Below are 22,320 nucleotides of genomic sequence, written 5' to 3' on the forward strand. Positions count from 1 at the left end.
TAAAAACACAGGCTGGATATAGAATAAACCTATTATCCAGTGCATTTTTCTGTTACTAGTCTAGTACACTAGTAGAGGATGCCGCAGGCTTACATAGACGATCTTACAATTAGTCTTAAAAAGCGATTCTGAATACCGAACGCCGAGTCCCGAAAATGACAAATATAAATTTTATAAAAACGTTTCGATCCATTGTTTTCTATGAGTTTTACGTATCGTAGGATGGGCACTGTCTAGCATGCGCGAAATGTAGAGATTGACGGGAATGTCAGTAACACCGTCAATTTTTAATATTTTTCGGCGTATGATACATGATAGGGTTCTACTATACGCAAAGTACAAAACAATGACATCTTGTAATTCATAGCTTGCATGAGCTTTGAAGAAATACCATTTTTACGCATTCTAAACAAGTCACATGCATGCAAGCACACACACACCTTTCAGCATTTTAACCATGTGTAGTATTACAATCTGTTTTAAGATTACCGGTAACGTTGCATGCGACACTAAAATGGTAATGAGGTCGGGGTCCTAGGTCCCGAGAAACCTGGGGCAGAAAAGTGCATTGGATGCGCGATCTATTCTATACCTCGTTTATGGTGGTACTGCCTCGTACCAGCCAGTATTTGTGCTCCGTAGATTACCTATGAAGTCATTGAAATTCACGCGCGATCCCACTTAACTAAAGAATTTTAAAATCGAGGAGCCTGAAGGCCATACGCGCTCCCACGACTACGAAATTTCACCTAAAGAGAACTGTATCCTAAGTCAGGAGCGTAAACTGGTCATCCCTTTAATCGTAAAATCAATTAAAGAAGCGATTATCAATTGTGCTCAATGCCAAAGGAATTTAGAGTACCTACAGTTGTTTTCTCACGGTCTCGTTTCGCGTTACTCCGATTACACGGAACCTTTTGTTCTCTTAGCAGGAGATAGTATCTCAGATATATTCTTTCTTCGCGTGACGTTTGATTTTAAGCATGATGATACCTCGTGTCTTTTCAACGAACGATGGTAATTTCGATGTTTAGTAACGATTTCGTTTAGTCTCTCCATGAATGGCACTTGATGCTTCCTTCTTTACCGTTATGAGGCGTTTGCTGTAGCGTGCCGTACTTTTCAGCTGTAACTATGATTTTTGGTTCGTGTTGCCTTTGTGTTTGTGCAACCACCATGCTTGCAGGAACAAAGCAAGCTTGAATCTAGTACAGTGTATCGAAAGTGAATCACTTGTTCCTAAAACAATTTACATTTGAATACAATGGATACAGAAAGTGAGTGTTGCTGTTGGCCTTTATTTGATAATTTCATATGTTTGCTTATTAACAATCCCTTGTTGCCCCTTCCCTTTGAACAGGTACTGAGCAAAATATGTACAGTAATAGCATGGTAGATATTCTTACTTGTTTTAAGTATTGTATACATGATAATTATGTATCGACAGGATTATTTAAAAGAAAGAAACGAGCAAAAAGAGATGGCAACCTTCAGCAGTTGGCTGAAGTTCTCAAAGAGCTTGGGGATGTGTATTTTGAAAGCGGTAGATTCGACGATGCCTTGCTGGAGTATACAGAGCAATTACAAATTTGCAATACCTTAGAAGACAAGTTGAACATTGCGGTGGCCCATAGAATGATTGGAGAGATATACGCGAATCTTGGTACTTATGAGGAAGCGTTGAAGCATCAGAATCACTACTTGGGTTTGTTTAGACAAAGTTTTGTAGCCTATGAGATTGTATAACACCATTATAGTAACGATATTTTTGTGTTAGGCAGAAGGAGCCAAGGAGATACAGAATTTAGTGGAGGAACAGCGCGCTTACGCTACATTAGGCAGAACGTACTTTTGCTGGGCAGAGAGCTTAGCTGAGAAGTCTGAGAAAAAGAGCGAAGCGCTTGCAAGCGCAAGGAAAGCATACATGAAGAGCATACGTCTTTGCAACGAGTATAATATCCTACTTTTGTGTAAATATGATATTATATTTGTGTTTATTAGTTTGAAAATCTATTGAATTCTATGCAGATTAGGAGAGAGGGATATCGAACTGAAAGAGATGTTCACGATGCGGGCGCGATTACTTCTGAACCTGGGCTTGGTGTTAGAAACTCAAAAAGAACACCAGCAGGCTATAGATTTAATAGAGAAAGCTGCAGGATTATGCGAGACGCACAATTTGCGAGAAGATTTTCATAGAACACAGATCGCTCTAGGAGGCATTCACGAAAGGCAAGGGGACTACGAAATGGCGTTAAACCACTTCAAAACGGCCGCGGAGATCGATAACGCGACCTTGAGAGCGGAGGCGCGATTCCTTCAGGCGGAGTTACTTTTGAAAGTAGAAAGATGGCACGAGTCGCGGAAAATTTTAGTTTCCCTTTACGTTACGGACAGGTTACCACAAAATCTGAAACAGCAAGCAGAAAAGTTTCTGAGAATAGTGGCAACGCTACACGCGACCGAGCAAGCTTTGAGCACAGAGGAAAGCGCGAGCGGTAAGCTGAAACTTTACGAAGTACTAGGAGATGCATCGATTGCCGCGCACTGTTTTGAGAAAGCGATCGATTATTACAGAAAGATGTTGGCGTGTGCAGAGGAGATCAAAAGCGATCGTACAGGGGCAGCTCTGTCGAGCCTAGCTCAGACCCTGAAGGATGTGGGACGATATAACGAGGCGTTGGATTTTGCTCGCAAAGAATTGCAACTCTGCGCGGATCCACGGGAAATATGTAGATCCGCTTTATTCTTGGCCGATTTGTTGATAGACACCAAAGACACTGACGAGCAGGTCGAAGAAGCTTACGAGTTAGCCTTGAGCAACGCAAAAGCTTGCGGCGATGTTTCGTTGGAGGTGTCTGTCTTAAAGGAACGATTAAGTTATTTGAACAATTGCGGGAAAACAGATGAGATTAATAGGCTCCAAGAGAAATTAGACATGCTGAAAACATTATCCAATTATACGGACAGCGATGATGAGTCCGAGGACGGCAACATTGGTGCAAACATTTGCTTGGAGGATCTGTCAGATGTAGAAAGTGAATTGAAAGCGAAAGGAAGCATAAGAATGAATAAGAGGCGAAGCAATAGAAAATCAGTTGCAGTGAAAAGAAACGAAAAGGGAGAGACCCAGCTTCACGTTGCTTGTATCCACGGGAACGTCGAAGCTGTAGCGACATTGCTGGAAGGCGGTCATCCCACGTATTCTAGAGATCATTTTGGTTGGACTCCTCTTCACGAAGCCGCCAATCATGGCCATTTGGAAGTTGCTGAGTTATTGCTAAAGCATGATGCGGACGTGAATGATCCTGGTAGCTTAATGTGCATGGGAGTTACGCCCCTTCACGACGCAGCTTCTTGTGGTAATATTTCAATGATGCGACTGTTAATCAAGCACGGAGCAAATGTGGAATTGAAGGCAAACGATGATGACACTGTGCTGGATTGTTTAGAGGATTGGAAAGACCGTGCAAATTATTTATCCCCCGAAGACGAGGCAGATTACGAAGACATGCATAGAAAGTTGTCCGCTATGATTCCAGTGAGCAGCAGAAAGAATTGTAAAAGACCAAGCAAATCGCCGCGTAGTTCAAAGAACAATGTCGATGAGAAGCGTAACGTCGGTGGAAAGATCTCTGCGGGTGAGGATTACAAAAGAACGATAGCCAGTTTGAAACACAGGAGTGACCCGATTGCTACATCTTCGATTAGTACCAAGCGTATTGGAAATCCACTCTTGAACAGCGAGGAGGTCCTTTCGGACGATTGGCTGGAAGATGATATGAACGAAAGCGTCAGCGAGAAAAGGCACACTAACGATAACTCCATTTCGAAAATGAAAAGGAAATCGAGTAACAGTGATATTGATCACGAGAAGAATTCGAAGCGACAGAAAAGGGTTGACGAAAGTCCTGCGACAAAGGACAAGGAGATCGATTTAATAGAAGAGGGAAGCAATGATAGCTGTGATACAGAAATTGTCCACCCCTTTAATCAACGCAGATCGCACAAACGAAAACAACAAATGTCTCTGTTATCAGTAGGATTCACTAAAGATTCTGATTCTCGAACACCGTCGCCTCCAAACCCATCGCCTGTGGAATACGAACCACGAGAAGTCGTTGCTGCAATGAAATCAATTATTTTAAACGTTTCTGTCGAAGATAAAATATTTAAGACGCAGGTGGAACTCTCGAGCGTAACGAAGCCATCGGTGCAAGAGATTATAACAGACATTGAAAAGAAATTTTATGACGATTGCGGATGTAAAGCAAAGTTCGATTTAAAAACCATGGACGACATCGTGGTGAATTCTGCTAACGTTTTCACGATTCTTAACGAAGGAGATATTGTTAAACATTTAAGGTGCGAAGTAATTGAATTAGAAACACCGTCCATCGTCGAACGTTATGGAACAATTTGTAAAGCTTATAAGATAGGTAATTATATATATGATATATTTATCAATCTTCGTGATGATTATTATTCTGAATATTTTCAGATGTTCGAGAATTCGTCACGAAGAGTTTGAAGTCTTGCGAGAACACGTTCATTTTGCGGTTAAAGCAGGCGGATATCAGCGAAGAAGAACTTGTTTCAGTATTCAAGACCTTAGAATACCAAAAGAACGTTCAAATATTAGATGTATCTAGTGGAGAATTGCACGAAATAGGAAACCTTCTGAATGACTGTGTTTTAAAATTATCCACCTTGCAAGAATTGTGTCTCCAAGGCTGCGATATAGATTCTACGTGCTTAAGCAAATTAAAGAAGTTGCCCTCGCAACTTAAACTTTTAGATCTCAGTTACAATCCACTTGGATCGACAAGCGAAGAAATACTTTATAAGCTTCTCACTCCTCTGACCCAGCTAAGGACCTTAATTTTACGATATTGCAAGCTGCGTAACTTGCGGTTCCTTTGGAACAACAGTAGCTTGGTAAACTTGGACATTTCTTGGAACAGCCTCAACGAAGATGGCCTCTCCGCTTCCTTACAAAGACAGCTGCTTAATTTAAATTTATCAAACACTGTTCTCTCAAGCGAATTTAATTTAGTAAAAAACATTTTCAATAAGACGAATTCTTCGTTTGTGAATTTGGAATGTTTGGAGCTTGCTGCCTCCGATTTATTGGATATCGATGTGAAGAATATACTGTCGCAAGCGTCGAATCTTACGAAACTGATGCTCGGAGGAAATCGAGGAGTGGGCGTAGGTTCTTTGAATTTGTTGTTAAAGTACACACCAACGCTGACGCACATTGATATCAGTGGTTGTACAACTATTACTGAATACCCCGATCCTGATATATTTATCGAAAATCCAGAAGTATGTACATTAATTGTAAGCATGTCCCCCGAAGTATATGAATGTTGGCTTTGTTTATGGCGAAGCAAAGGCGTTGTAAAACAATTATCTCATAATCTTGTAGTGTTTAAGCCCATTAAAGGGATTACAAGATGAAGTTTAATATTTTTGTATGTACAGTATCATGTGTGTATAAAGCTATCATAAATTGCAGGTGATTTTCTTATTATTTTTATACTTACGAAGTAAACAAGTACCATCTGCAATTTATGATGGATTATGGAACACCATATTTTTATATAGGAAATTGAACTCGAATATCGAAAAAAAATCTAGCTTTTAATAAAACTATTCACTTTAAATCACAAAGTTGTTTTTACCCCATGACTTAACCAGCCCCGGATTAATGGAGGGATAGGGGGGGAGCTGCAGCCCCGGGCCCCAATTTCCAAGGGGGCCTTCAGTTCAAATAAATTGACTATGAGTTCCACAACTTCCAATTTTATGTTTTTATTTTAAAATTTCATTGTTTAAACCTTTATGATATCTATTTACATTTTTACAATTTTTGGGAATTATATATTACACGTGACATATACACGGTATCCCATTTGAAGAGAATTTAAACTCGTAATTGTTTAAACATTTTAACCCCCCGCTTTTCGACCACGGGGGCCCTTGAAGGTTTGATAGCCCCGGGCCTCAAAAATCTTAATTCGGGCCTGGACTTAACACTTAATACATCCTGCGACCATAAATTTAAATGAATCAAATGAATAAATTCAAATGTTGCCCCAAAAATGTGGCATACTTCGAAATACATGTCCCATTCATTATTTTTCACTACACTTGTAAGCGTCAATGTGAATGGGATTGCATTTGACGTACTTAAACACAATATACATGTGCAATCAATCACGATTGTTTACAATAACCTTTCATTGAATTTGGCTTACGATTATACCACATAATTTTTTAGAAATGTTCGCTTATGCGTAAATAAATGAATCCCCTATCTTGGAAATGTATATAAAACCCCACGATGTATTTTGAAAATATGTGCAACAGAGAATAAAAATTTTGTTCATTGATCGCTGTCATCCCTAATGACAAGTACTATCAACTTGACTACTGTTCAATAATGTGAGTAGTTTCATGAAGAAGCGTATGAATCATTCACCATAATTGTAGGAATCGTAAAATGATTCCAAAACTTCGACATTAAAGTAATTCCAAGCAATTTGTAATATTATATTCTGAGATGTATAACACAGTCATTGAGAGATTGTATAATTACATTTTTCAGCGATTTGTGTAATAGAGAAGAAGAGGCATTAAATATTTGTTACTCAACGCCGACAAGATGTTTGTGTATCTGAGTAAAAAGATAGCGATACCGAATAATTACCGGCTTAATTGTATAGCATGGAATCAGAAGGAAGGTTATATAGCGGTGGGAGGGGAGGACGGTTTGTTAAAAGTACTTCGAGTTGATTCTAGCACGAATAGCTCCACTAACGGTGGAAAGTCCAGACATTTAACCGCTGCCAGTAATTTGAGCATGAACCAGACTTTGGAAGGTCATAATGGACACGTGCAAGTTCTCGCTTGGAACGAGCAGCACCAGAAGTTGACCTCGAGCGATCAGAACGGCGTGATCATTGTTTGGATGCTGTATAAAGGTTCTTGGTACGACGAGATGATAAACAACTGTAATAAATCGGTAGTCAAAGGGATGGCATGGAGTTTGGACGGCTTAAAAGTCTGTATAGTTTACGAGGATGGCGCAGTCATTGTGGGCTCGGTCGACGGTAACAGAATTTGGGGAAAGGAACTGAAGAACGTGTTTCTCGCTGCTGTACAGTGGTCCCCCGACGGAAAATTACTACTATTCGGGGTAAAGAATGGAGAAGTTCATCTTTATGATAATCTCGGTGTATTTTTAAGAAAGATAAACACGACATCGCTCAACAGTGGGCAAACTCAAACGATAATGGCAATGCAATGGTACGACGGGAGAAACGGCTACGTTGCTTTGGAATGCCCCACTCTGGCTATTTGCTACAGAAATGGTAGAATACAACTTATGAGAGATACAAACGACGACAATCCAATCGTAATAGAAACTGGGATGACGGCGGCATGGTGCTGTTGGAATACTTATGGCTCTCTGCTGGCAGTAACAGGTATGATGCCAATGCTATTTAACGGGGAGACAAAGGATACAAATGTCATTCAGTTCTATACTCCATTCGGTAAGCACGTGAGAACTCTGAGAATACCTGGCAGAGAGATCACATGTTGCGCGTGGGAAGGAGGATCTCTGAGAGTAGCTCTGTCCGTCGATTCTCACATATATTTTGCAAATATTCGCTTAGATTACAAATGGGCTTACTTCAGTAACACAGTGGTCTATACGAATGAGAAGATCAGCAAAGATGGCATTTGCATTATGTTTTGGAACATAATCAACAACACGTGCTGCACTAAGTACGTAAAGGCATTGATATCAATTGATTCGCACGGAGATCATTGCGTGTTGGCAGTGAAGAATGATCTTATACAAAGGCCCGAGCAGTTTGCCCTGCTAGTTTGTAATTCGATAGCTACGCCAATAGACACCAAGTTTATAGATTTGGAGCCACTATGGGTGACCATGACTAACAGTGTTATTATCGCTGCGTCGAAAAATAATTTTCTGGTATGGAGCTATCGCACTCCGCGCAACACCATGTTGCATGCAGGGCGGTTTAAGAGGGACAAGGTTTATCACATTGACGAGACTCCGACTGGAGTAACGGAGGTGATTCAAGACTTAGACAAAGATAGATCTTTCCAAGCACCCATCAACACGAAAGCCACTATGGATCCAATTTGCTGTTTATCTGCAAGTGAGACTGTTTTACTGATAGGCAGAGAGTCGGGGATGATTCAGCGCTATTCTTTGCCACAGATAACTCTCACCAACAGGTACAACACAGCCTGTAAACTTTATAAGATCGCAATTAATTGCGACTCATCTCGTGCATCTATAATGGATGCAAATGGTATTTTGACCATGCTGGATCTAGAGATAGATTCTAAGAGGACCAATTCGAAGGATGGAGAATCAGGGGATGGTATAACCAAGTTTGAGAGGAAAGATGTGTGGGCCATGTGCTGGGCACAAGATAACCCAACTCTGCTCGCAATTATGGAGAAGACCAGGATGTATGTGTTAAGAGAATTCGATCCGGAAGAACCGATATCGTGCTCCGGCTACATTTGTTCGTTTCGAGATTTAGAGATACGCTGCGTTTTGTTAGACGACCTGATGCAGAAGCCGGAGGACACTAGGAACGAATTGATAGTAGATTTGGAAGTAAAATCTCTGAGGGACACCAGAGAGTTGCTGGACAAAGTGGGCTTGAAGGAAGCCAACAATTTCATTCAAGACAATCCGCATCCGCGGTTGTGGCGTTTATTGGCGGAATCGGCGCTGAAGAAGCTGGATCTGGAGACTGCGGAGAACGCGATGGTCCGTTGCACCGACTACTTGGGCATACAGTTTATAAAGCGTTTGCAGAACGTGCACAACGATCAGTTAAAGAAGGCCGAGGTGGCAGCGTTCCTTGGTAACTACGAGGAGGCAGAGAAGCTGTATCTGGACATGGACCGAAGGGACCTGGCAACTTCGCTGCGGTTAAAGCTGGGAGATTACTTTCGCGTGGTGCAGCTAATGAAGATGGGTCTTGGCGGGTCGGACAAGCAGATGGAGTATGCTTACAACAAAATTGGGGAGTACTACGCCGAAAGGCAGAACTGGGAGAGAGCGAAGGAGTACTACGAGAAGAGCAGAAACTTGGAGAAGCTGGTCGAATGCTACTACAAGCTGGAAGACTTTATTCAGCTGGCTGGGACTGTGCAACAACTGCCGGACAAGAGTCCTCTGTTGAGGACGGTCGCGAGGATGTTAGCGTCTGTTGGTATGTGCTCTCAGGCAGTTGCAGCTTATATAAAATATGGAGACGTGAAACTGGCCGTCGACACCTGCGTTCGTCTAAATCATTGGGATCAGGCAGTGGAACTGGCAAGGACTTACAAAATGGCACAAATTGGAGAACTGTTGAGTAAGTATGCCAATCATCTTCTGTCGAATGGCAAGATGCTGCAGGCGATAGAGCTCTACAAGAAAGCAAGTTACAATTTGGAGGCGGCTAAGTTGCTTCTGCAGCTGGCTGAGGAACAAGCGAAGAGCAGGATGAATCCACTACGCGTGAAGAAGATCTATGTTTTAGCAGCCCTCTTAATCGAGAACCACATCATCAGTGCGCCAGCAATTAAAGGAGGCCGGAGCAACATTGTGATGGGTTTAACTGAGAACAACGAGGACACTCGGGTGATAGAGAACGCCTGGAGGGGTGCAGAAGCGTATCACTTTCTGTTATTGGCGCACAGGCAGATGTATTCAGGGAATTCTGACGCAGCCATGAAAACGGCTTTGAGGCTCAGGGAGTACGAGGACATTTTACAACCTGAAGACATTTACTGCCTGCTCGCTCTGTCCAGTGCTGTTAACCATGCATTTACTGTTTGTTCTAAGGCGTTTATTAAGCTAGAATCATTGGAGGCTGTCTCAGAACTGGTCAGGGAGGAGTATGAGAACCTGGCGGTGGATATTTTTACCAACCACAGTCCAAACGATGTGCGCGATTCCAAAGCGGAGTGTACAAATTGCGAGAGCCTTGTGCCAGACTGGTGTGTCGCCTGCCCCAATTGTATGACCAGGTTTCCCCCTTGTATCGTTTCTGGGAAACCGCTGATGGATCTCAGTAACGCGTGGATTTGTACCGTATGCAGACATCACGTCGCCGCGGAGCGCGACGTCGTTAATATTAATGCTTGCCCCTTGTGTCATAGCACAGTCACTTACATGTAGATCGTGTACGTAAGTATGACAGTGCAAGCAAGCATGACGATTCAAGTATTTTCTATAGTTATGTCTTCATCATTATTATTACGTTTCAATCATTTACTTTCTATGCTTTTCAAATAAAAAGCGCGTTATGCCTGCATGCATTCGTATGCTGCTGAAAGTATGTAATTACGGATGCAAAGATTCAGTGAAGTGTTTTGCCTATGCAGATGATTTCATTGCAGTTTGCATACATGCTTTTCATTTTGTGAAGCAGTAGAGCATGGCACATTTAAAGCAAATAAGTCTGCTATAGATCGTATGATTTAAAAAGTTAGTAACGTTTGATCTCAGGTATGAATTTAAAGTTATGTCTATATTTTAATTTAGAAAATCATTATACAAGTCTCAGAGTCTCCAAATTTCGTAGAAAGAGAAAGCTAAAATCAATAAAATCCAATAAAGAAGTAAATTTTTTTGAAAAAGCGGCAAAAAGTAGGTAAGGCTTTTGTTATTCAACAAATACCTACAAAAAATTTCACTCACTGTGAAAAATTATATTTTAAAATAATTATTTATTCCTCCTGATTACAACGCAATTTTTGTTTGCTGCCCAAATTCACTCGAAGGGGGTGAAATTAACCCCTGAAAATTCGGCTATTTCCCGATTTTGTATTATAACTCGTGAACTGTAAGAGATAGAAAAAAGTTTTAAGACAAAAGTTACTTCTTTTAATTAGATCTATCATTTGGTAATTTTTTTTTACAGTTCTCGAGTTGTAAACACAAAATCGGAAAATAACCAGATTTTCAGGGGTCAATTACACCTCCTTAGAGTGAATTTGGGCAGCAAACAAAAATTGCGTTATAATCAGGAGGAAATTCCCTACATATTCACAAAGTTTCAGAATTTTTTGAATTTTCGGGTTCGGAATGTTCCCTTGTTAGGTATTTCCTTAGCATTTACTGTGTGATCAGAGTAGAACGAACAATGCAATGTTGGTAGTTGATAGCACAGTTCCACTTGTACTTTACGATAATACCAATTCCGTCCAGTAATGTATACATATCGTTTATAATGTGAAGAATTTAAAAAAGGAGATATATAATACTCATAAAAGCGAAGGGTGCTCGTAGATTTGAACTTTCGCCCATTTTGTGTTACACGTTTCTTCTACGATTCACCGTTGTTAGTGCTAAAATATATTTTGAATCACTTCACGCACGATCGCTCGATTTATTTCTCCTCCAAATTGCTCTCTCGAATTCAAAATGTCTGACATATGTGTCGTCAACTAAATTTAAGTACACTCGAAAGACAGACAATTCCTCAAACACTTTACGAATATTAAAAATTCTCAAGCTCGATATACCTAATAGGACGCAAAGAAATGTACCGGTTCGCGCATGGCAACTATCGTGGCGCGCAATTAATGTGCTTACCCAAGAATTCAAACAGACAGACTTTTTAAAAGCATCGGTGGACTGCGCATGCGCCTGATCGCCGGCACGCGTTCTCCCCCACGAGACGAATCAGTACGTCCCGAGCCGTAGCGGAGCTGGCATCGCGTCGCGTCGCTCCCTCTTTCACCGTTCCCTTTTGAATTTTACCTCGCCGTCGTGGGCACCGCGGTAGCCGCCGAGCGAAGTCGCGATTTCAAATCTGTCGCGGAGCTGCGAATGTACGGACAGAAGTGTCGCGTCTCGCGTACCTGTCGCGCAAACCGTTCGTGAGTGTGTCGCGTGTGCTCCCGGCGAGAATAATAATTATGAGTGGCGTGCCGTCGATGTTGTGTGCCATCCTGATCCTTAGCGTCTCGACGACCACGGTACGCGCCGGATTAAAATGTGACGCTGTCAGGCCCTACTTCGAGTCCCAGGGCTTTCCTGCCAGTGACATTCCCAAGGAGGCGATATCATGTAAGCATTATATTACATTTTAATCTTCGCTCGCGGCATTGTCGCAGTCTCGACGCTGCCCCAATCGTACAAGTTGCATGTGACACCATGTTGGTTGCCACGCGAATAATTGCGCGCCTAAATTTAAACTTTCATTTAGCCCGGAGTAGTTTGATCTGTAAAAGGGCACACGAAAATCAGACTTGGATTTTGCAGAGTTCACAGAGGACTGATTTTGTGAACTTTTATATCCCGTGCTGGGGTTCGATTGAAATTTCGAGTTAATAGGATCGTGTCGAGTAAATTCGGGATGGATTCGTTCGTGTCCAGTCGGTTCGGGTCGGCTTGCGTCGGTCAAAAAGTTTCTTGCAGCATAAGAATGCGTATCTATAATCCCACATTCCTGGATCTGAATTCTTCCAATACTTAAACGTTCCTAATATAATTTCTGGGCTGTACTTGCGAAAGGGACCGGTGGCCGATCGAGATACGACTTGTAGGTATTACGAGGTTTGTGGAAAGACTCCAAATATAAAATTTTAGCTTCGGTAATTAATGCGTTAAAAAGATACAGGAGTAATTGCGCATAAAAGGGTAGACCTTACCGATTTTTTTAATCTCCTTACCACGATCGCTGTTCTTAACAATATTTCTGTTGACTTATACCGACACGACGCATTCCAATTTCCAAATTGTCCCGGGTATTAGTATTGGTTGGGGCTAGATTAGTGCGGGGGCGCGTAAATCACGGTAGCGAACCGATGTGAGTTTGGCGATGCTAAAAATGAGACTGTGGCTACAAAATTTCAAAATTAAGAAATGGGGGACGGGAGGGTTCCGCGTAGGGGGGGGGGGGCAGCACCAACGTCCAAAGAAATTTCTCAAAAAAAAATTAACAATATTTTTTTATTAATATTTCGGAAACTAATAAATACCCGAAGCTACAATTTTAGATTTAGGGTCCACGCACCCCCACCCCTCTCCCCAAACCTCATCTCGATCGGCCACCGGCCCCTTTCGGAATAATATCCAATTCCTACTGTATCTGATAATTTTCGACGAAATTATTCCCCAGGACGAGTTCTGTTTCCGTTTCATACAAGTTCTTCTATGATATATAGTGGCACTTTATTGGGCGAGGGAATTTGCGGAAGGGTTTTAATAAAACAGGAATTCCTTGAGCGTTAAAAGCATACAGTTTCAGGAAGAACGATTCTAGACCCTCGCTCCTCTCCAAATCCCAAACCCTCCGTGACGAAAATCACGCTCAATCTCCTGGCGACTCCGAGACAGTTTACCAAACGTCTCAAGCGTCGCCCGGATCCTTTGCCAGCGAAACGAAACATCTGTGCGATACGCGTATCGCCTACGAATATAACATTAACATCGACGATCGAAATTTCGTCGCGGACTCGCAAAGAGACGCGTACAGCGTGATATTCACGGCCGATGTATTATGAAACCGTGGTTTCGCTACGAGGGAAGGGAATGGGGCGGCAATAAGCGGGGTTAAAGACGGGGGGAGGAAAAAATTCTGGGAAGTTCTCGTGTCGCTGCTCGGAACACGAGCACGCTCGAGCTCGCGTGCCCTATCAACAGTGGAAAAGTTAGCACATAAAATAAACACTTAGAACTGCCAGCGCGCTTAAACTTTTCTTCACAGTTGTTTACATCACGATGATTTACCGCAGACGTCGTTCGTCCGATACAGCGTGGCCCGAGAAGTTTGGAAAGGTTTCACTGGCTAGCACGGTGCTAGGAAATATTTTTGCCCGCTTTTGCTCGCACCGGTACAATAGGTAGTCTCTGTTTATCAGCCGGGTACGTATTCCGTACGAACCGTCCTGACCTTATCGGCCACTGCAATCAAATACGTCCAGCCCCAAGAGCGTATTTACTCGCGCCGAGTAGATAGCAAAGAAATTGTACACGCCGTTAACGTGACGCACGATTAAACCTTTTTAATATCATAATCCCCGAGGCTTCTGCCTTTGACCTGAATTTCCAAACTGTGCTCGACTGTACCGCAGAGCGTCTTTATACTCGACTGAACGGAAACCGCTGGGCCCTAAGTGGCAGCGAAGATAAATGGTGAAGAGTTGTAATCACTCTCGGCAAAAAGTATTCAGAGTTTAAGAGCGTTTTACGTAATATTTTCTTAACCTAATATTCAATATAAGTAGCCTAAAAAGGGCACTTTCGTCGCACACGCGATACCGAGTTAAATGAATCATATGAACCTTTGAAAGAATTTTAATATCTGAACAAAAAAACTATTGCGTAAGAAAGGGGGTTTAAATTACCCGAGGGTAATTTAAGGATGGCCCCTAATGCGGCCTCCTCCACCCTGTCGATAATAACGTGCCACGCTACCCTCGACCATGTTCGTTTCTTCAACCCCGAAGCTTCGTAAATAGCGTCCCCAAAAGAGTTCCCATCCGAGTCCAAAGGGTCGTAGCTCTCTGATCGAGGAACTCCTTTGTCTTACACCTTTCCCTATCGTTGGATATAAAACTGGTCGATACTCGAGGTGATCAGGCTAAAGGGACCTGTCGGAGACTTCTTTCGAAATATTCTGATGGACGGTTGCGCCTGAAATTTCTCTGCGCGTATGAACGTATGAAAATGGTACCCCTGAACGGTTTATACTCGTAATTGTTTTTTGAGCTGGGGATCGGCGTTTATCGGGGAGTGATGAAAGGGAAGCCGTGTGGGTTTCACGATAGATAAAGAGCTACAGCGCGAGGCAGCGAGCAGGGAAGGCGAAGGGTGAGCGAGTAAAAAAGCGCCGAGGTGTTCGTTTCGCGTTTTATCGCGACTACTGTATTTAGTGCGCGGAACGGATGCCGCGTCGACACGAGCCTCTCCGCGAATTCCAGCTCGAAGTAATCTGTATGTGCATTATGTATTCGTTGGTTCGATATTACTCGGGAAATTCCAGGGAACAGCTGTGGGAAAAACGATACTGTTTGTTCTCGTCTGACTCTTATTTCCTTTCAATTCTCTTTATGAAATCGAACCCTGTCTTCCATCTCGCGTGTAATCCTGTAGTGGGTGGGCAAACGAGTGCGAGTCAAATTTTATTGCGTCAAGCTTAAATAGTTACTTTTTTCTGAATCGAAGCTAAAAATGAAAGTTTCTTTTGACGTAAATGTTATAAATTTTCACGTCCTTTGAATTTAACACCTCATCTTACGTAGCGCTTTAAGTACTCTACGTGTCTTGCTGCAAAACTAATAATTCTGACTTAGGTATTACTAGTTTGCCCGCGCACCAGAGAATTACGCGTAATCGATCCAGAAGAGTTCTTGCTGATTCCTTTCCTCTCCGATCCAGCAACCTCCGACCCCTGTATATTATACGTTTCCTATCGTCGCCGATAAATTATTGAGATATTCTCGCGGCCCAGAACAAACGGCCCGCCCTGCACACGCTCGAAACTTATTGCCAAACATCGCGCACGTTGCTCCGCCGGGGCCGGAGGTTCTGTCGGAGACGTTGGAACAAGTTGCAGCCGGTTTCATTGAGCGACGGACGCTGTTAGCCTGGCCAGGACACAGGGCAGGCTAATCTGGCTGCTCCCGTCTTCTCTTCGCTCTGGTTCCCGTTAACGGTGACGAGGCACGATGACAGTTCCCAGACGCGATCAATTGGCCAACGGAGAGGACTTTGTGTCACGGAAACTGTTACAACTAATCTAAATCAATCAGCACTCCTCTTTAATCTGTCCCCATGCTCTCGGGGCCCGCCTCGGACGCTTCACGCACGTCCTACCTCCGCGTTCGAGCTCTACGTTAGCGCGATCGTAAAAAAATACCGTCGTTTAACGAGTAGTTAATACGCCAAGCTACAACAGCATCCGGTGGCCCGGGCCTGCAGAGCGGAGCCTTGACCCTGAGCTTTTACTTTTACGATCTTTCGCTGCACCTTCCGTTTTCCTCCCCCGCCGTTGCTCGCCCGGACCCTCGAGTGACCAGCTGCTGCGAGGTCCCCTCTACCTGACCTCACGGCTCATTATCTCGCAGAAGATGCCACTTTTCGGCCTCGGATGCTTCCAGCCCCATGGTCGCGGTGGCCAGCCGCGTTTTCCTCTGTTTAAGGGAGGTAATCCTCTGTCGCCTGGCAGCAGATGGATAAGTATCTGCTGAGCATCTGATCGACGAATCGCGTAGGACCTTCCTCGCTATTGTAGGCATCCGGCGTCTGGGAATGGCCTACGACCGGCACATAGGTGGCACCCCGTTGCTTTCGGTATTTGCGCAGCTCTCGGGACAGAGTAAAAGCGGAGTCCCACCGCCCGAGGCTCCCTTTTTCGCTTACACCATCGGCGCTAGTTAGCATTCTGTCGTTCACAGCCCGTAGAATTCCGGAGGTAAAATTGATGGGACTTATCCGCGACTAGTAGAGAATCTTCTTCAGGCTTCCCTTGCTCTTTTGCCAAGGAGCTTAGCACCGACGAGAACGAATGTCTTGGCGTGTCGGGCAGGGTATGAAGGAGCGTTCTACGACCGCGAGTCGCTCGTGAGCATATCTGGAACAGCAAGCCGCGTTGCTTAATCGCGAGAGAGATTAATGGCCCCGAAGGAAGTCGCTCTGCTCCGCGTTTATCTATCGGTAGACCCAAATTCACTGCAACATCTGCGAAGCTGAGGGTGCACGCGACCTCCCAACGAGCATCGAAATCGCCATTACTCAGTCATTTCCCTCGGACAGCATCCTCAAGGTTTCCCTGCCGTTCCTCCGGCTCGTTCCAGGGAAATTACTCAGCAATAGGGCGGAACGGGGCCGGGGCTGGTCGGTTTATGCCCAAACAGGTGCGCGAACGTGCATCCAGTTCTGCCCCAAAGGTCGGCCCGTTCTCTTTCGGGGAGAGGATGACTCGTAGGGAAAGTAACCGCGTATGTGTCGTGGAACTCCGGCTGGACGCTGCTATCGGATAGACTCCACCGGTGAATCCTCGAGAATTTTCCAGCATCATCGTTCTGTCCCTTCTCCCTCCCGCGGTTCCTTGGAAAGCTCCGAGCTAGGGAACAGAAGGGGATGATCAGGCTGACTTTAGTCGTATTTTGCGCTCTTGTCGGCCATTGTTCTCGCTCGCGGCGCACCGGCGTCGTCTTCGTCCCTTAATCATCCTCGGTCCTCTCAGGTGGAAGGATAATTTCATATCAAGGCATTACGGTTGTTTATAGCGGGGACGGCTCTAATGAAAGTGCTGATTAACCGGGCTTGGTCAGCCTTTTCCTGGCTTCTCGCGAATAATCCTAACGTTCAGACACAATTGGAGCCCCTTTTATAAAAATCCCTTTGACGGCGGGACTGACAGAGTAATAGTCACTGTAGAAGTTGACGCGGCTTTCAGTGCTGTCAGAAATTAGAGCACATTCATTTAACGTCAGATGTCGTGGATTATTGCATCGCGAATCGCGGAGCTGTTAATGGACTGGAGGTGTATCAAGCTTAAGAATGTCGGGCTCCATTAGTGTGTAAAGCGAGGCGAGTCAGCGGCAGGGTAGTCAGGCCTCGCCGTACGTGTATAAATGAAACCGATAGCGGCCACTATCACAGCGCCGCGAACAATTGATTTATGAATCGTGTTATATTGAATCGGGCCTGATAAATGATACATTTCTTCATTAAAGGCCGCGGAACCGGTATACGAATTAATTGTCCCGCCTCGTAGGGGCGGGGGACGCGGAGGACGCGATTTCAAGCAGGCATTTCGACGTGAATACGTCTTTAGAATCGTTACGGTACTGGGGGGCATGCATGAAAAAGTCGACGTTACGAAAAGGGTGACGAAAATGGGAGATGATGTTTCGTCTTATAACTTCGAAACTAAAGGCAGCATCCAAACAAGTGCGTAGCCGCTGTGAACGTGGGTAGGGGATCCGCAAAAGTACAGAATTTGAACGTTAAAAACTAGGTAAATTTTGCCGAACGCGAGCGAGGAACGGCACCAAACAGACGACGCGCTGACACCCCGTCTCGCGCCGTCTCTCGGATGCCTGATACTATCTTGCATGCCATTTGTGTCATACTTTAACTATCACAGGCCTATAATCAATAAAATTAAGGTGAATGACCCAATTTCTGCTGATTTAAGAGGTTACTCGTCATAAAGAAGGTGCAAAAAATTTGTTTGTGATGAAAATTTGCAGAGTAATTGATTAATTCTTTAATAATAAATCAACCAATTGAAAAACTATTTAAGAAAGATATTTCAAGATGTTTAACTATTAGTAATTTGCAATTAAATATATAATCCTCTAAAAGTCTGTACTTCTGCTCATGAAAAATAGCGATGTATGTATTGACCCAAGCTCGTGCAACACTCGCGTAAATGTTTAAATAACTTAGAATTATTTTCTTGCAACTATAGTACAAACGTAACGCATATAATAATAAGAAAAATACGAAATGATTATAAATGGGGACACGAGCAGAAATTGAGACATTCACCTTATCCTTGAATATTAATATCAAACTTACTTCATCAATATCCGAGTATTCACGTAAAAAACCGCGGTTTGTGTCACAACCTACCCGATTTTTTTTCCCTTGGATTGTTTACAAATCGCCTAGGAATACTAAACGCCACGATACACGCGGTTCTTTCGCCTTAATCGCGCGACATTCCAATGAAGCAGATTCCCGGCGCGACTAAGCTGCTCGCGCACCCTTAAATGGGCTTCACCTTGCGGCCTGCGTTTCGTCCAGCGAGATACGGCCTTTGAATCTCTCTTCATGCGAAACCACCGTTTCCCGCAGCGTGTGCCGGTTGAAAGAAGAGCGTGGAGGCTAGGCGATTACCGGCTTGCACAGCGGAAGGGAAAAACGCTGTCCGCGAAGTCGAGCAACGGAAGAAAGGGTAGCAAAGCGACAAGCTCGTGGTAAGTTATGACAGGCGACCAGGTCTGACAGCCTGGAACTCGCTGGAACGCGTCGCCACCAGAGGAAACGGGCCACGAGGAATGCAGAAAGGGAGCTTTTCGCGCAGAGGGACGCGCGGGTCCCGCGGTGGACTCTATACATAGTCGGGGCCAGCACGGTTAAGTGGTCGATGTTATAAGTTATAACTTTTTTAAATAACCAACCCCGGCGCGGCTCTCTCGCCGGGTATACCAGCTAGGCTTGTTTGCCCCATCGCGCGATGAGCCTCTGCTTGATATACTATACGGGGCGCGCTGACACAATGCCACGAAGGGATTGTAACGTGCATTATTTACGCGCCGCTCGTTCAGGATCCTCTCCAACTGATATCCATCGGGTACCGCGCTTAGGCTTCGCGTTCTCCTTTTTCCCCGTGCGAACGAGCGGCTCGCTGCCCCGGGGCGATAAATTAGGCCGAAAGAATGCGAGAAACGCTCGCGAGGGCTTCCCGAGATCGGGTCGCCCTTGCTCGATTATTAGGGGGAGCAGGGTCCTTCGAGGATCGTGAATAATATCTCGTTGGCCGTTACGCGTGGATGTCGGGCATCCCTGGATCGGGAATTCTGATGCACCGGGACCACCGCAAGAATCGTGGCCGTCCACGGAATGCAAAGATCGGCGGAGATGCATATGCAAGGGCCCGGGGAAAAATGGGAAACACGTTTCCTCGAAGAAATATGGCAGCCGGGCTCGAACTCCGCTTGATTTCGTATGCAAGCCTGCCACGTTTCGAGGAGGATCCGGCTCCAAGGTGATCGTGAAACGTCGCGTCCACGTGTAATCCTTACATCTGTCGTTCACTCCATGCTTCCTCGATGCGAAACAGTCCCCCTTGACCCACGATAATAGAATCTCCTGTTTTCTCCGAACTTCGTGGAGTCGTAGTTGCACGGAGACGCATCTTGAAGTTTCGTGTACCTGCATACGCCGCCCCTTCTCCACGGCTCTCGTAAATGGGTATCCTTCCCTTCTCCCTAATGACTTTGCCACTGAAATCTGTTTCCTCCGCTGTTCTTGCGCACGTAAAGTCCAAGTAGCGCTAAGCACCGCAGGGCTGGGTAAAAGCAGCGACCGTTTCGAGTGACGTTGAAAATCTTGCCCCTTACTTTCGACGATGATCACTCCACACCCTGGACACGGCCCTCCACTCACCCAGAACCGGTACTTTCCCTCAAGGTCGTCCTCGGACCCTTAAAATCACGCTCGTGGCAGCGTCCTTTGTAGTCTCTCCGAAGAGGTAGCCAGCCCGCTGGACAATCGGCGGCCTCTTCCACGTGGATGATGTTTAACCCGCAGTGTCGACACCTCAAGGATCTCTCAATTAAAACCACTTCCCTGCAGATCTCCGCTTTCTGTGAACAAGAAGAAACTCCCGAGCGCCAAGGCTTCCGAATCTAACCGCGAGCTTCTCCTCGCTAGTCGAAATCAGCCTCAGCGACGTTTTCCCCGCAGGGGGCGAGCAGCGCGTAGTTTTGTTTGGGTTTGTACCTCCCTTCCGTTACCTGACACTGCGCTGGCATGTAGCAGAGGGTTGGAGAAAGGAGGATACTGGCAGGGCGCTCGGCGGGTACTTTGCACACCGATATTAGGCCCCGGGTCTCCTGGCGATAGTCGTCCCCCCCAGACTACGCAACAGCTTCGTCGCCTAGGCCGTCGAGGACGTTGGTGGCCATAGTCATTACGCTTCCATTCGCTGGGGCTGCGCGAACTTGCGTCCCTCCTCCAAGCTGTTCGTGCTCTTGCACGTTCCCTAAAAGCCCGCCTAAGGACTCATTGTTAGCGAGGGAGGCGCAGGGATGTGCCAGGGGACACGCGGGCACAAAGGGGACGAAACAAAACTCTGCCGTTGAAATTTCATCGGCGGTGCCCGGTAGTATCCTTGCTCCTCCAATATTCCCTCGATCTTTCGCCGAAACATTCACCGGAGCAAACCGGTGTCCAGCGCTAAGTCCCCGCGGCTTTGCGTCAACAGCAGCGTCGCGCGGAAGAATTACGCGGGGTCTAATTGAGCTACGCGTACCGCGTGGCCGAGGACCCTAACCGAAGAAATCACGTCTCCGCGGAGTTAAGTTAATTAAGTTTAATTAAAGCAATGTGCCCAGTACGCTGGCTACGTCAGGTAGCCGAGCTCCAGGCGCGGTCTAAATATGATATTCCTCTGGCCTCCTTTAAACGTCCGGCTCTAATTAAATAGCGGGCGAGTCGGTGCTCGCTCGAGGATGAAACAGGTAGACGCGTTTAATTCGGAGGTGACGACTGACCGTTCGCGAGCCGACCAATTAATCGCTCCAGCTCCTTCGTCCCACCTTTCTCTTCGCCTCGACGCCTCTGATAGAATCATCCCCCCTGGTGTATGTCCCCGCGGCGAGTATCGACCACGCGCTACGTTTATTCTCAGCTTTTAGGACAAGCTTCTTCACCTCGCCCGTTAACTGGGTCGCCTCCCCAGCAAAGACGCCAGCCTAATCCCCCCCTGTTGAACAAAAATCGTCTCGCTCCATTCGAAAACTATCTGTCTCGGGGAGAGGGGCTCGCTCAAAGCTCCCTCTTGAACCCTCCAATTAAACGACGAAAGCAGTCGAAGCCGAGAAGCGAATCGCGCCGTACAAGCCACGTACAGGCGTAAAAAAATACAGCCCGGGCATAATGGCGGCCGGGGGTGCACGGAACGCCGGCATAAAGAGAATTTTCCATGCTCGCTGATTAAAAGCCTCGCGCACAACCGCGCCGGTATTTACGCTCCGTCTTCTTTCGCCGTGGAGAAGTCCTTTGCGCGGCGGAGCCGGGGCGCGATTGTCGCCGACACGAAGCCCCGAACGGAAGGGCGAAAAGACCAGAAGGGAGAAAAGCCCGCCGCGGTTTTCTGCCCCTCTGCCGTCTCGTCGGCGACCGGGAGAAGGGAGAAAGACGCGCGGCTGGATGATACTCTTTGGCTGGGCGGCTTCGAGAGAGAGAGAGAGAGAGAGATATATATCGGTTCCTTGTTTTCATCCCGCGGAGAGCTGAAAGAAGCGTGACACCTTTTCGCCTCCGCAGTGGCTGGTCCCCGGCTTCTGGCGGGGAAAAGTCGTTTTTCTAATCTGTCGGGAACAGACGGAGAGATTTATCTCTCGGGGACAGGGGCTAAAGGTTCTTGTTACGTCCGATACCCTGGTGCGTCGCTTTGATCTGCGTAAAAGTTGCCGGGCAAGGGGGCTGGCCTTGGAATTGATTGTCAAAGAGGAATCTGATTAGTGGAGCTGTTAGCTCCTTTGAGCGGGCCGAGTGGCGCGAAACGACGAAGAATCGGG

At 45.6% G+C, this 22,320-nt stretch overlaps 3 protein-coding genes across 5 annotated transcripts in view; all 3 read left to right on the forward strand.

Moving 5' to 3' along the window:
- Positions 1-606: 606 nt before the first annotated feature.
- On the forward strand, positions 607-5,464 carry LOC143376185 (tonsoku-like protein). Of its 2 annotated transcripts, XM_076826147.1 has the most exons (6): positions 607-1,017; positions 1,127-1,277; positions 1,448-1,705; positions 1,782-1,950; positions 2,029-4,439; positions 4,502-5,464. In XM_076826147.1, exons 2-6 carry the CDS (start codon positions 1,265-1,267, stop codon positions 5,461-5,463), a joined length of 3,813 nt encoding a protein of 1,270 aa, XP_076682262.1. In that variant the 5' UTR covers positions 607-1,017; positions 1,127-1,264; the 3' UTR covers position 5,464. The 2 variants fall into 2 exon arrangements, with proteins under 2 accessions (XP_076682262.1, XP_076682263.1); XM_076826148.1 differs by having other exon boundaries at positions 607-1,360.
- Positions 5,465-6,204: 740 nt separating this feature from the next.
- Oseg4 (intraflagellar transport protein Oseg4) lies at positions 6,205-11,426 on the forward strand. Its single transcript, XM_076826160.1, has 2 exons — positions 6,205-6,450; positions 6,614-11,426. Exon 2 carries the CDS (start codon positions 6,671-6,673, stop codon positions 10,223-10,225), a length of 3,555 nt encoding a protein of 1,184 aa, XP_076682275.1. The 5' UTR covers positions 6,205-6,450; positions 6,614-6,670; the 3' UTR covers positions 10,226-11,426.
- A 303-nt stretch (positions 11,427-11,729) lies between these two features.
- Dlp (glypican dally-like) overlaps positions 11,730-22,320 on the forward strand; it is an 89,792-nt gene continuing 79,201 nt past the window's right edge. For both annotated transcript variants that reach the window (XR_013087039.1, XM_076826173.1), the window contains exon 1: positions 11,730-12,121. Coding sequence is in view for 1 of the 2 variants with exons in the window: in XM_076826173.1 (XP_076682288.1) it covers positions 11,971-12,121 (151 nt within the window). In the remaining variant the exon portion in view is untranslated. The remainder of the gene's footprint in view (positions 12,122-22,320) is intronic.

The sequence above is a fragment of the Andrena cerasifolii genome, chromosome 14 (genome assembly GCF_050908995.1).
Source record: "Andrena cerasifolii isolate SP2316 chromosome 14, iyAndCera1_principal, whole genome shotgun sequence".
Classification (NCBI taxonomy): Eukaryota; Metazoa; Arthropoda; class Insecta; order Hymenoptera; family Andrenidae; genus Andrena; species Andrena cerasifolii.

Coding starts and splice junctions, on each gene's coding strand:
- LOC143376185 (XM_076826147.1), top strand. Junction 1,706..1,781: donor GCATCAGAATCACTACTTGG/GTTTGTTTAGAC, acceptor TGTGTTAGGCAG/AAGGAGCCAAGGAGATACAG. Junction 4,440..4,501: donor TTGTAAAGCTTATAAGATAG/GTAATTATATAT, acceptor GAATATTTTCAG/ATGTTCGAGAATTCGTCACG.
- Oseg4 (XM_076826160.1), top strand. CDS start 6,671: ATGTTTGTGTATCTGAGTAAAAAGATAGCGATACCGAATAATTACCGG.